Genomic DNA, 13,595 nt, shown 5'->3' on the forward strand with positions numbered 1-13,595 from the left:
TCATATTCCCTTTAGATCTACACAGATTGGGCAAACCATTATTTGGCCAAGTCCGGCTGTCCGAGGCTTATTAAGGACCTGACTCAGGACATACCCGATGGAGTTCTGCTGGCAGAAATCATCCAGATAATAGGTAAGGACACACACACACACACACACACACACACACACACATATACACACAGTGCAAGCTAATAAATCTTCACAGCTCATTTGAGTGATAAAATTATTTGTGTAAAACATAACTACTTAACTGCGATTCAGCTTTAAGTTATTCTGCTCACTTTCAACTGGATTAGAAGCCGTAGAAAATCAGCAACATGAGAATTGAATGCTATTTCAGCACCATTAAAGCATGTGTCTCCCATGTGTTCACTTTAGTGAGCACCAGAGTGGTGTGCGTTGTGTGCATGTGTGTCAGTCTGTCTTTTTTATTTTTCCTTCTTTCTTTCCCCCATCCCATTTTCCCCTCCTCTGGGCTGTCCTGAAACTTTATGATGAACCTCTAGCATACAATGGCAGATCTTATGTCACAAACTCGCAACCAACAGCTGATGAATTAACAGCCGTTCATTTTCTCAGCATTTTCTCCCACACTGCAAACATACACATGCTCATTCAGTCACAAGCTCTCACAAACTGCAAACGCAAACTTGGATGGAAAGGCCAGAGGTTTTGGTAGTGCAGAGGTTTAACCCAGATATATCTCTGTTGCAGCTAATGAGAAGGTGGAAGATATCAACAGCTGCCCTAAGAGTCACTCTCAAATGGTAAGTGTCTTTTTTTAGTTATTATATAATACATTAACAGCGTCATGTCTGTTCTCTACATTATTGTTTCTTTTCTATGTTTTAGTTTTTTTTTTTTAAAAATATACACCAGCTATAAATCATTCTTACAGATAAAAATATTTTGATCAAAAAGAAAAATTGCTGTAAACATAATGGTGTCTACATATAAATTAAAATAATTAAATTAACATTAAAACTAATAGTTAAGGAAACAAGTTAAAATAAAAAAAAATGTTATTAATTAGTTTATTTATTTGTTTGTTTGTTTGTTGTTGTTTTTTTTTTACAACTGTATTATATAGCTATTATCTGTGGCATATTATAAACATCACGTCACTGTGTCATTTAGAAAAAAACATTCTCATAAAATTGCACCTGTCAGAAAATCAAGAAAGCGCATTATTATTTTATTCCTTCTGGTCTGCTGATTCCTGATGTTTTTGCTGATGATCCTGCAAAATAAAGATTATTTGCTGTTATCAGTGTAGGTAAGGTCTTATATGCTTATGTTGCGTTTCTACTGTAGCACATAGCAGTGATTAAACTCTTGCTAAGCTGTACTAGAGTAAAGGCTTTAGTGGCCCCACAGGTCTTTTCTGCAGTAGAATGGCCCGGCAGAGTCCTGAGCTATAACTCTCTGCATGTCAATGAGTACAGCAGAGAATCCTGGGATAGTTGCTGTGGGCTTCTTCTAACAACTCCCATGTAGGTATGCTTGTCAGATTGGAAGAGCACAAAGACCCTAGTAAAAGCTTAGGTTCAAGGCTAACTGTGGTGTGTGTGTGAGTATTTTAGAGGAGGCGTAGGAGGTTTCATTGTTCCATTCAGTGCCCATTGATCTTGCACCTGCTGCCAGCATGAGTGTGTACACGTATGTAGAGGTTTTACGCTGAGGAAGTGTGTCTGTTTATGAGAAACTGTTTACGGGAAGTTGAGGTTATGGAGGAATTAGACATACACGCGCTGTATCGCAGCCAAGCTTCACAAGCAAAACATCAGCACATCGTTGCAGATTGGCGGGAGATTTCTCTGTGATTGCTGAGTTATTTGCCAGTATTTGATTGTTAGGAACAGGTTAATGTGCAAAAACTTGTTGTTGATAATAGGATTCTGGTATACATTCTTAAATAGAGTATAGGAGTAGTTGAGCCAAGAATTTTTTTTTTCTTTGTCCGTGCAGTGAAAGTCAATAACTTGACCCATTTGAATTGATCTGAATGGAAAGAAACAGTTGAAACAGTTAAAAAATTTGTCTTTTCCACAAAAAAAAAAAAAAAAAATAAAAATAGCGGTTTGGAACTAGTCCTTTAACCAGCTCCACCTCCCATAAACAAGCTTAATCAGAAAAACTGGTCTGGTTAACCATCATTTTTTGCTGGTTCACCATTAAAATTCATGCTTGTTTAATGGTCATTTCTAGAGGGTGTTGTGTAGGATGGGGTCATTTATGTGTGTTAAATTAGAGGATAAGAAATTTCCTGGCCACAGCCTGGTTAACGTTTTCAGGAATAAGTCAGGAAGCTAATCTATTGTGCCCTGTTTCCTGTATTTGTTACTGTGTGGCAGTTAATATTAAACAGTAAATCACGTCAAGCCTCATTGCTCAGGGAGTCGGCAATCTGCCATAGAGGAATAATCAATTATAACTATCCTTCAGAAAGGAAATTCCTTATCGATTAGGATTAGATAGCCCTCCATGCACTTTCTGCTACGAACCAATGAAAATTTACAACTTTGGCATTAGCTGAAAATGCTTGCTCACGTCCGTTAAAAGCACCTGTTAAAAGTGACTCAGCTTCAGTTAAATGAGTGTACTGTTGGGTGCTTTCCCAGGCAATGAAGATGGTTGCTAAATTACATGCGTAATAAACTCTCTCTCATTGATCTGATTGGTCTCTTGGGGCTTAATTAAACTGGCATGAGGAGAGGCAGATAAATCGCCGCCTACAGGCTGTCTGTTCATTCACTGACCCTTATGGAAACGTTTGTCTTTTGAACCGCGACTGCACCAGAAGCTAAAAAGGTAAGACCCACTTTTCCAAAAAGGAATGGCTACGATCCCAAGGCTGGTATTCTGATTAGTCTGGCATTCCGAACATGTTGGTCCACCAAATGAGCCCTCACTGCCATTTGTGGCCTCGTCAATGAGAGACAGCTATTTCTGGAGGTTATGCATCAGAATGGGAGTTCCCCTGGACGTGAGCATATCCAAAAAGCCTGTTTTGATTAGCAGATCCAGGGATTGCAACATGTGGAGATGTCGCCGAGGCATGTACATAGATTCCTTTGTACATAGACCTCTCAAAAATCATCAGAGGCGACATATTGGAAAATTGGGCAATTCAATATGCAGTTTGTAATCTCATTTAGTATTAACATTAAGATGTCACTGAAGAGCCTCTTGGTTTCTTAGTGGTTGTTTCGTGGCTGACGGCAGCTTCATCAAATCCCTGTTTGCACCTCTTTCCTCTCTCATCAGGCATTGTTAGGACAAATTCGGTCTGACAGTGTTGTCTCGTCCCTAAAACTGGAAACCGCAGGAATTGAGCATGCAGAGAGTGCCTTTGAACACAACCAGACACCCTCCAGCTCAGAGAAAGAAAGAGAGAAATCCAAAGAAATCCGTAAAAATCCATTCGACTGAAACAAAACGTCAGGATACTAATCTGTGTAATTAAAACGTTCATTAATAAACCACATTGCACTTCAAAAGACTACAGATGTGCAGGCACATAATTGGACCGCACTTCCCAGAATACACCACATACACCTCGGTATTGTAAACTGTACATGTTGTAACCGCAAGTCTTTCTATATGCAATACTTGTACAGTTGCCGCCAGTGTCTTCTGCAAGTTTGATGCGGGAGATGCTGAATGATTGGCTACCTCTCCAGGTCGTGTGGGAGGACTGGTGCAGTTAAGTGTGTTAGGGCTTGTAAAGTGACTGCATCATCTGGGCTCCATCTGTTAGCAGCGTACAGCCTGACAGCTGAGAGATACGCTCCTTGCTTTGTCTATCCCTCTGATGGCGTACCGCATTCACCTTCATGTGATTAATACAGCATTCCTGTTGGCTAGAGAGCACAAAAAGCTCTGCTGGTTTATTTTCTAGATATCAGTTGGCTGGTCCACATGACGTCAGGATCAATGAAGCCATTATTTAGGTTGTTTGGTTAGTTAACATGTTGGCTCATGATGGACTTAAGTTGTTAGATTTACACAGTTATTAAGTTAGTTACTCAAGAATAAGCTTCAAACTTTATTCAATTTGGTTTGCTGGTAAGCTTTTGGTGTTGATTTAGTTCATTTGCATAATGGGCTAGTTCACAAAGAAGTGTGACGATGAGTCAATATTGAGTTGGTCTGGTTATTTAGTTCCATGTTAGTTCCTGAAGAGAATAAACTTCAGAACTTTATTGAAATAGTGTAGTTAGTTAATGATCTAGTTTATCAATAAATAAATAACAGTTTTTTGATGTTGATTTAGCTATTTCATACGTGAGTTAGTTCCTCGAGAAACATGACTGGCTTGTTTTTTGAGTTTGATCATTAAAAGATGAATTTTGAACTTGTTTGAGTTTGATTTTTAGTAAATAACTTACAAGTGTCCTTTAAATAATACACATCTACATTTAATCGGTAAGCACACTCTTTTTTAGCAGACCTTTTCCCCTTTTATCCCTGTTTTTCCACTTCTACTATGACACTTTTTGATCTAGCAAGTGGTGGTCAGCTTACATATCAGTCATTTCTTTTTTTTTCTCTTTCTGAGCTCTCTCAGAGGGGTTAAGCAGACATTTCTGAGATATTTTCCACCCTGCGATTTCGTATGTTTAACGCCACACACTTGACGTTTACATTTGATTTGTGACGTGCAGATTTGTTTGACATTAGCAGTGACCTTTCCACCTGGGCTTGTAGACGTAAGAAATGGTTCTGATTGTTTCCTGTCAGATATATTTACTCTCACTGGACTGTGATTGTGCTTTGACCTCTGCTGTGGGAGGATCTTTTTTTGGATTGATGGGTCTCAACCTCAACCTTACTTTTGACAGGGAATCATTCTGGTAATTGTCTGGATTTCAGTCCTCTTAGAAATTACCTTAAGGTCGGTGGGTTCTGATGTCTTTTTCCTTCCTCAGACATATTTGACACGTTTTCAAAATCTAATTTCCGTGTCCTGTTGTAATCATGTATTCGAAGACATTTTTACAATCAGACGAATGAAGGAAATGTTCCTTCATTATATCGTCGACAAACATATGTGACAGACATTTTAATAGAGCTCCAAATATCCGGTCTCCCAGAGTGAAAATCAGAATGTCTAAGCCTCTGATTACATCTCACTTGAATGCTTTTCTGCGGTTCATTCAAATTCTGCTCTGCAACAATAAGAAGCTTAATAATACCACACAGGGAAAACTATAGAAGTGAGTCTGTGAAGTCCCAGAGAAACTCTGATTCTTTTAAGAAATCTACAAAGAACAACCCTGTAAAACAGACAGTGACGAGGACAACCACAGCAAGGGTTCTTGGTTTCAGATGATAATATAGAAGGGCTAGATGTGTGACGTGACTATGAGAGCAAATCTGTCACCCAAAACATTACTCAAAGATCCACAAGCCTTACTTAGATGATGGCCTTCAAAGGAAAGTATATCCAAAAATGAAAATTGCCAACATTTACTTCAAACCTGTATGACCATCAAAAGGAGAGACAAAAATGAAGGCTTTGCTGGTCACTCCAATGTACGCATTTACAAAGAAAGTGAATCAAAGCTTTCAAGATTCAAAAAAGCATGAAAATGCATTCTAAAAGTGTGATATATTCCAAATCGTTAATTACTATAAATCTTTTCATCTTCTCGAGTCAACACAATAGATTAAAATAATCTGATTCTTTGAGTCAAATCTTTTTTTAATAGTTTAGTTTACTTCAAAGCACATGTTGCAGGCAGGCCGTCCGCTGATGCTGTACCTCCACCAGTCTTGTGCAGGGCAGCGGCCGCAGCCTGATCCATTTAGTTGCTAATTAGACAGAGGAGGCCACAGGAATTTAATGGCTGTCGTCATTGGCTGGCATCATAATGGCTCAGCTACGGTTGTTTGTCTCAGTGCCCACTGGGCACATAGAATGGCATGCTAAAATTGGCAATGAGGTGGCTCTAACAGAGAGACCTGCCAAGCATTACTGTAACACTATTAGTGCAGAAATTATGTGCTATGATCTTATTTGTTGCATCTGTGTTTTAAAATTAAAAGTTATTATTAATTTAGCACAGAAGTCCGGAAGAGCAAGGTGTTTTTATTTATATATTTTTATACTTGCATTGTACTTTTAATTTTAATAATGCCTTATGGCAATTTAGTAGCACTCTTTATAGTAAGTAAAAAATTTTTTTTTTTTATCTTTTATCTAAATTTATAACTATAATCCTAAATTTATAACTATAACTAGATAAAATAATAAATATATAAAATAAATATAAAATAATATATATATATATTCAAAATTGCAAAGTTATAATATTTAAAAATAACCTACTGCACAGACTTTGTTTTTGCTATGTTCCTCACTCCGATCAGAGGAAATGAAATGAGCAAAATGACTGCAGCTGTTTGTCTGTAAAACCAAAAGTGCTGGAGAAAACACAGCGTTTATCTGTTCTCTTGGCTCTGAGTGGTTTTTAAGTGAAAGCCATATAATTGAGGCCTGAGACCATTTGTATTTCATGGTAGTGTTGAAGCAGCAACACTTTCCAAAGCCAGCGTTCACCCTACGGTTATATGATACGCTTGGAGCCAGTCCCTGCGCAACTAACTGGGCCCCTCAGCATCTGGATCCGCACAGCCGGACCCGAGTACAAACATTTACTCTGCTTTAAAGCCTTGCTCTGATAAGTGTGTTGTATAGATTAAACACCATCAGATTTATGATGTTTGCCGCTCGCGGCGACAGCAAACTTAAACGGCTCGTCTTTGTCATTTCAACTGAGGGACTCATGGTAATTTTCCATCCTTTTTGCATCCATGTCAGCTCTCAAAACTGCTCGCTTATAAATTTCTCAATATTATTTTGTGAAAATATACCTCATCAAAACATTCTCCTCCCTAATTTTGTTTAATGACATATCTGGTGCTGGAAAATGTCAGTTTATGTCGGAAAAACAGATGATCTGACTTTCCCGGAGAGTTGTTAAAATCCCACATGGTTTGAAAAACCGCTCGGCAAGCGTCGGTTCGGCAACTAAAGCTGCTGAGAGCTCTGCTCGCCATTAGCGTATAGAATCACGGTTTGTGTTTGTGTACATCGCTGTAGGCCGAGAGACAGACTAAAAATAAACAGAACGATGGGTTGATGGGACCGCTATTAAAACGTGGATGGAATTTCCATCCTTACTTAGGGGATTATATCCGTAACAGACACCAAACTTGATGATCTCCTCGCTTTTAGAACGTAAACCCCATTTGTACGTCTGTTCGCACACGTCTGTCAATCAAGAATGTCCGCTCGCGCTTTTAGTGTTGAATGTTCAATCCGTCGCTGAGACATTACCAGATATCATATATCGTAAACACTCCAGAAAAGCGTTAAACGATGCGGTTGAAATGCCAGACCAGCGTTTAGCGTTCGACCGCATTAGTACGTTTGATTTTCGTTGAGAATGTCTGAATCAGTTTTTGGTCGGGACATGCTGTCGGGTACCCATGTGCGCGGGTGCCGTCGTCTTAATGAGACTGCAATGAAAAACAGCCCATCTCTGGTGCACCACACATGTTCTGCACCATGTTGCCATTAAAAGAGGTTTATGAGAGAAGATAATCAAACGTTTAAAGGCGCATTAGGCTCTTTGCGTGTGCGGCTGTGTGTGGGATGTGTCATATGAAAAACAGCTACTTGCCGTTGGGACAGATGTCAGAAGAAACAAGATGCTGTCGATACGGATCAACTTAACAATTGCTCATTCATTCGGCATCCTGTGTGTTTGCGAGAGTGCGTGCGTGTGTGGGAGTTAATACTGTATGTGATCTGTGTGGATCTTTCTGGCTCAGTGCTGGACGCTGGGAGGCACAGAGGTCAGAGGATACTGGATGGATGGAGTTGTGTGAAAGACTGTAAATCGCTTCTGCACTAGGACAGCTGTGAGAACGACCTTAAATTGAGTCCAGTCATCCCTCACAGCGGCACTGCAGCTTTTTATTTATTTATTTATTTGCAAATAATGGCAGTTAGTGGTGCCTGTATGAACTGTGGATATATACACCATTTTTTGAGTCCTCATAGAAATTTTAGCCTCACAAATAAATATATAAACAATTCTAAAGGGTGTGTTTTGATATAATTACCAGCTGAAAATAATGCAATTGAATTAAATAAATGCTGTCTTGAGTTTAAATACATTAAATACATTATGGCTTGCAAAACTACACAGGAAATTAATGATAAAGCCAATCATTTATACAGCTTAGCTATCTTTAACTACAGACAGCTGTGGCTGACCAATTAGAATCAAGTACTCCAGTCACCTTAATGTACTTTTTTTTTTCTCTAAGACTTTATACATTATATCAGATATTTAAAATGAATGCACTGTATGAATAAGTTTATTCAGTTCTGTTATTCTGTTTTCTCTGCATGCTGGAATGTAATATGAATGTGCTTAATGAAAGACACATTAGGAGTAAACAAGCTAGCATTCATATTATTACAGCAATCATGAATTTCACTATTATTTTATGGTGTGTGTGTGTGTGTGTGTGTGTGTGTGTATTAGATATGAATAATGACACCCTATTTTAAGGACCAATTCAGTTCATCATTCATATTACTAGCATATTTGCTGTTTATAAAGCACATATTAATGCATTAATAAGCATGACCGTATTTTTAGGTTCCTACCCCATACCTATACTTAACGACTACCGTTTATTAAGAGTTTATTGAGGCAAGAGTCTTAGTGAGAATTGTTCCCCAACTAGCTTGACCTGAATATTTTCTATTAATATTACACATCTGATCATCATCTGAAGGGATAGCCGGGGCTTTGCAAAACACTTTGGAAGAGCATTAAAACTGTGGAAATTGTAGCTAGAGCGAGACAGTGTAATAAACAATATTAATAACTGTGCACAGTAGCAGTCCTTCAGGGTACTGTATGAGCTGAGTCAACTGTCTTCGGTTCTGTCACACAGCACAATGCATTCCACAAAGTATTGCGTTTGTCGCATAATAATACAGTGCGGTCTGGCCCATTGACCAGCACTGACCTTACTGTACCACTTCTCCAGCACTCTGGCCTACACTAACGCAGAAAATGCGAGCCATGCGTATCACGCGACCAAAGCCCTTTTGTGTGCCCGTGAGCGCAGGCGCCAGGATATTACCACGCTCTCAGCCCAGCGCTGTATTATTACAGCCCTCGATTGGACCACATCGTCACGGCCGGTCTGTCTGTCAGCGTGTGTGTGTAGGTGTGACACACTGCCGTCTCAGTGTCACGCTCCGGGTGCGACCCGCAAAGGTTAGCCAGGGGTCATGACCCTGTCTGACGCCCGACAATAGAGCCTTTGTGGGCATAAGAGAGTGGATGTGTCCTCGCACAACGTCGACGTGCTCGCGTCAGCCACCGGTTGAGCTGTCAGACATGCTGAAATGCGCTATTACTGAAGGCGGCCTTCTGAAGAAGCCATCGCAGGCTCCATCAAAGGCTTTGTCGAACTCTGAATGCTGACAGTAATGTGTGTGAGGTTCAATGGCCGCTTCTCTGACACCACTGCCCGCTCACACCACACACCGTCCACATCTTCACTGACAAAACCATGAGCTGGTAAGTTTGCTGTATGGCTGATCTCTTTGTTTTCGTCTTTCAGATTGAGAATGTGGAGGCTTGTCTGAATTTCTTAGGGGCCAGAGGAGTCAGTGTTCAAGGGCTCTCTGCTGAAGGTAAGTTGATAGCAACTGCTAAATGCCTTCGTATACACGAATAGGCCTGCTATTCTTATCATTAGCGCAGTTCACGTCAGTATTATTACTGTTTATAATTAGAATAAATGAACAGTTTGAACAGTTTTTGAAGGATTGAAGGGGGAGGGACATTAATATGACATCAAATCGTGTGGTTAGTTTACATTTTTGTAAACCCTTTAGAACAGGGAATGCTTATTTACTAGTAACTACGCCTTTTCTCTCAATAAGTTTATCATTTGACGCTTGTTAATAGTTAGTAAAGTAGTTGTTTAGTTTAGCTATTGGGTAGGATTAGGGTGGAAGAATTAGGTAAAGTAGAATAAGGCTTTAATATGTGTTTAAGTAGTACTAATAAACAGCTAATATTCTAGTAATATGCATGTTAATAAGCAGCTAATTAAGCGAACCTAAAATAATAATAATAATAATAATAATAATAATAATAATAAATCCCACAATTGAATCAATTATATGAAACATAATTGGCATTCCAAATTATAAAATGGGTAGATCCCAAAGATTTGCATAAAAGGAGGGGCTTAAGACATATCTAGGTATATTATAGAAAAAAAAACCATGGGCAACAGGATGCTCTAAAATGATTTAAGCTATGAACAATTTGTAATTATGTAATTTTGGGGCCAATTGTCATTATTAACTAGTTGCTTATTAGTGTGAATATTACTAGCACATTGGCTGTTTATTAATACTTATAACGCACATTGTAATGCATTATTTTCCAAATTTTAGATTCTTTAATTCTACTCAATAAGTACAATTGAATTGGAAACATATACCACTAAATATATTTTGAAAATGTTAATCCTAAATAGCTGTCACTAAATGAACACTGCACAATGACCAGTTGTATTTTTATTAACAAAGTTATTCAATGCAGCAGCAGTGTTACCCTTGTTTTAAATGGAAAACATGGAGAATCAAAATCAAAAAATGTTACAGAAACATGTTTTTATTAAGTAGTGTTTAATTAATTTAATATATTAAGACTTCCAGTTTCCGTTGCTAAAAAAAGAGGGGGGGAAACAAGAAGCCTTGTCATAATTATAGCAGAAATACCTGAGGAAATATTTTAATAACCACACATTTACATCTCAGAACAAAGCGGAAAAAATCATTATTTTATCATTTCCATTTAATTCCATGCATGCACCGTTAAGTATCACATAATTATAGCTGCACGAGTGGCGTGTGTTTGAGTCCGTAGAGACCTGTTGATATTTGAATCTGATCATTTTTAAAATGTTTTAGGTTTCTTAAAACTGCTGCATCGACAAACCGCAAAGATCCTTGATCTTCTATTTTAGCATAAGTAGGAGCTTAAGTGTACTAAATGCAGTGTGGAATGATATCATTAACCTAAAGCAGCTTGGATACTGTATTCACTGTCCCGCTAAATTCAGCACCACGAGTGCACAGGGTCCATAAATATACGGCGTATTGGGTTTCTTAAGGCTTTTATCACACGCACCTTCCCTTCCACAGGACTGTGTTTGTGTGTTTATTGAGCATCTTTCCTAAAGCTGCGAGTAGCTATCTTAATTAAATTAGCTGAGGTTTCAGAGTTAAGGTTTTGAAGGCTTGCATACGCTTGTGTTTAGTTTTTTATGAGGCATGCCGACTCGAGACCTTTATAAAAGAAGTTGTTTTTTTGTGTTTGATGTGCCTGAGCGTGTAGGAGTTTTCCAAGGAATATAAAAGTAATAATGTCTAAACCACAGACAGTATGTCACATACATAGAATTTTCTCTTTACTCTTGAATTGATTTCTTTTTGAACTTATCGCATGATTAAATTTGGAAGAGATTAAATCTCACTCCTCCTGAAGTTTCTTGAATTTATTTAAATAAAATATGCTATAATTAAATAACTCGAGTAAGAAATTACTTTTTTTTCAAGCTTAAATATATAAATAACAAAAAAAAAAAATAAAAAGTGAGACAACATGTTTATTATTTTTAATATTATTATTAAGTAATATTTTAATCAGAATTTTTAGTGCTGCAATTTATTTTCATATAATACATGTTTGTGCACTGTGTGTATTTATTATGTATTTGTAAAATACACAAATGCATGCATTTATTTAAGAAAAGTTTTATGTTTATATATGAAATATAGTTATATATGATATCAGTTATACGAATGCAAAAATACATACATAATTTTATTTTAGATGCGATTATTTTTAAGAAAAACTTGGGACAAAGTTGATACTGAAATCAAACCTAACCTCCCACACTATGGAAGGATATCTGTGCAATAAAAGTTTGCTCATGACTCCTGCTGAGTGTTATCCTAGCCTTCTTTCCCCCGATAATGATAGGTGCAAACTCCCAATATCCCTTTTCCTGCTGCAGTGGCCATGACTCTCTGTTCACAGTGTGTAGGATATCAGAACACACAGCAGGACTCCGGTTTTAAGTGCTTTTAAGTGCAGGGCACACCGTGACCTGTGCACAGAGTGAGCTTTGATCTCACTGGCTGTGAGGATCCGGGGGAAAAGGTGCAGTTTGTTAGCAGGGTCGGCCTTAAAGACTTCTCCCAGGGTCAGAGGGGGCACCTTCACTAGTGACCTGACCGTGAAACCCGCCTTGACAAGAAACACACACGTGTATGAAGACTCCGTGCTAACTCAGCGTAACTGAAGAGGCACTTCCGCTGAGCTGTTTAATCCTTTCGCTCAAATTAAAAAAAAAAAAAAAAAAAGAAGCCTCACAAGTCAAAGGAGATCAAGCATGTCCTTCTGAGGTATTCGAACAGACAGACATTCATTAATATGTAAAATACAGGAAGCCTGTTTTCACAGAAATCACTTTTCCTAATCTTTGCTTTGTTGAAGGGATAGTTCACTTAAAAAAAGAAATTCGGTCATCATTTGCTCACCCTCATTGCAAGTCTGTGTGACTCGCTTTCTTCTGTGAAACAGAAATAGAGGGAGCTGTTGAAGTACAAAAACGATAAAAAAATGCATAGTAACACTTTAGAACAGGGAACACTTATTCACTATTAACTATGACTTTTTCCTTGATAAATTCCTAATTTTCTGCTTATTAATAGTTAGTAAGGTAGTTGTAACATTTAGCTATCGTGTAGGATAAGGGATGTAGAATGAGGTCAAGTAGAATAAGGCATCAATATGTGCTTAATTACTACTAATAACTGGCTAATATTTTAGTAATATGTATGCTAATAAGCTAATAAAGAGACTCTAAAATAAAGTGTTACCATTATTATTTATGCTTTGATTTTGGTACCAATTCTCATGATTATTTAAACTCAGTAAACTCAATGTTGTATGCACATCCAATCCACTTTGGCCAGGGAACGCTTGAACGCAACTGTATATGGAGGAAGCGGTCAAGGACACAGCACTGTAAATAGATAATGCATTCACACTTCTCTGTCCTCACTTCCCTTAATGAGCCTGTCTGAACAGATATGCCTTTGACCTCGTGCAGCGAGTGACAGCAAGACCTAACGACTCCGCATTTAAACTTCTGCCAAAAGTGTGCTAACTTGCTGACAGCTTTTACTTTAAGTTTCAGATTTAAGTCCTAGCTAATTGAATATTTCCGGATGTGACAGTTAAAGGGCGAAGTCTTTGTAAAAAAAAAAAAAACTGCTGCAACTTCTATAATGGCATGGCCATGGCATTTATGGAAATCATACAGAGCTTAATGTGAATCAACATAGCCTTTGGCGAAATCTAAATGCACTCCATATGTTGTTGCACAGAAAAACACCAAATACCTCCATTAATGCAAATATACAAAATGTATTTACAAATTAGCCCGCAGAATAAACGGTTTAACAC

At 38.1% G+C, this 13,595-nt stretch overlaps 1 protein-coding gene across 1 annotated transcript in view; it reads left to right on the forward strand.

The window, feature by feature from the left end:
- The window catches only part of nav3 (neuron navigator 3), a 125,730-nt gene that overhangs the window by 37,869 nt on the left and 74,266 nt on the right, over nucleotides 1–13,595 (forward strand). The window contains 3 exon segments of the mRNA XM_043236579.1: nucleotides 16–133; nucleotides 718–770; nucleotides 9,664–9,736. Coding sequence (XP_043092514.1) covers nucleotides 16–133; nucleotides 718–770; nucleotides 9,664–9,736 — 244 coding nt within the window.

This window comes from Puntigrus tetrazona, chromosome 4 (genome assembly GCF_018831695.1).
Source record: "Puntigrus tetrazona isolate hp1 chromosome 4, ASM1883169v1, whole genome shotgun sequence".
NCBI classification, from domain to species: domain Eukaryota; kingdom Metazoa; phylum Chordata; class Actinopteri; order Cypriniformes; family Cyprinidae; genus Puntigrus; species Puntigrus tetrazona.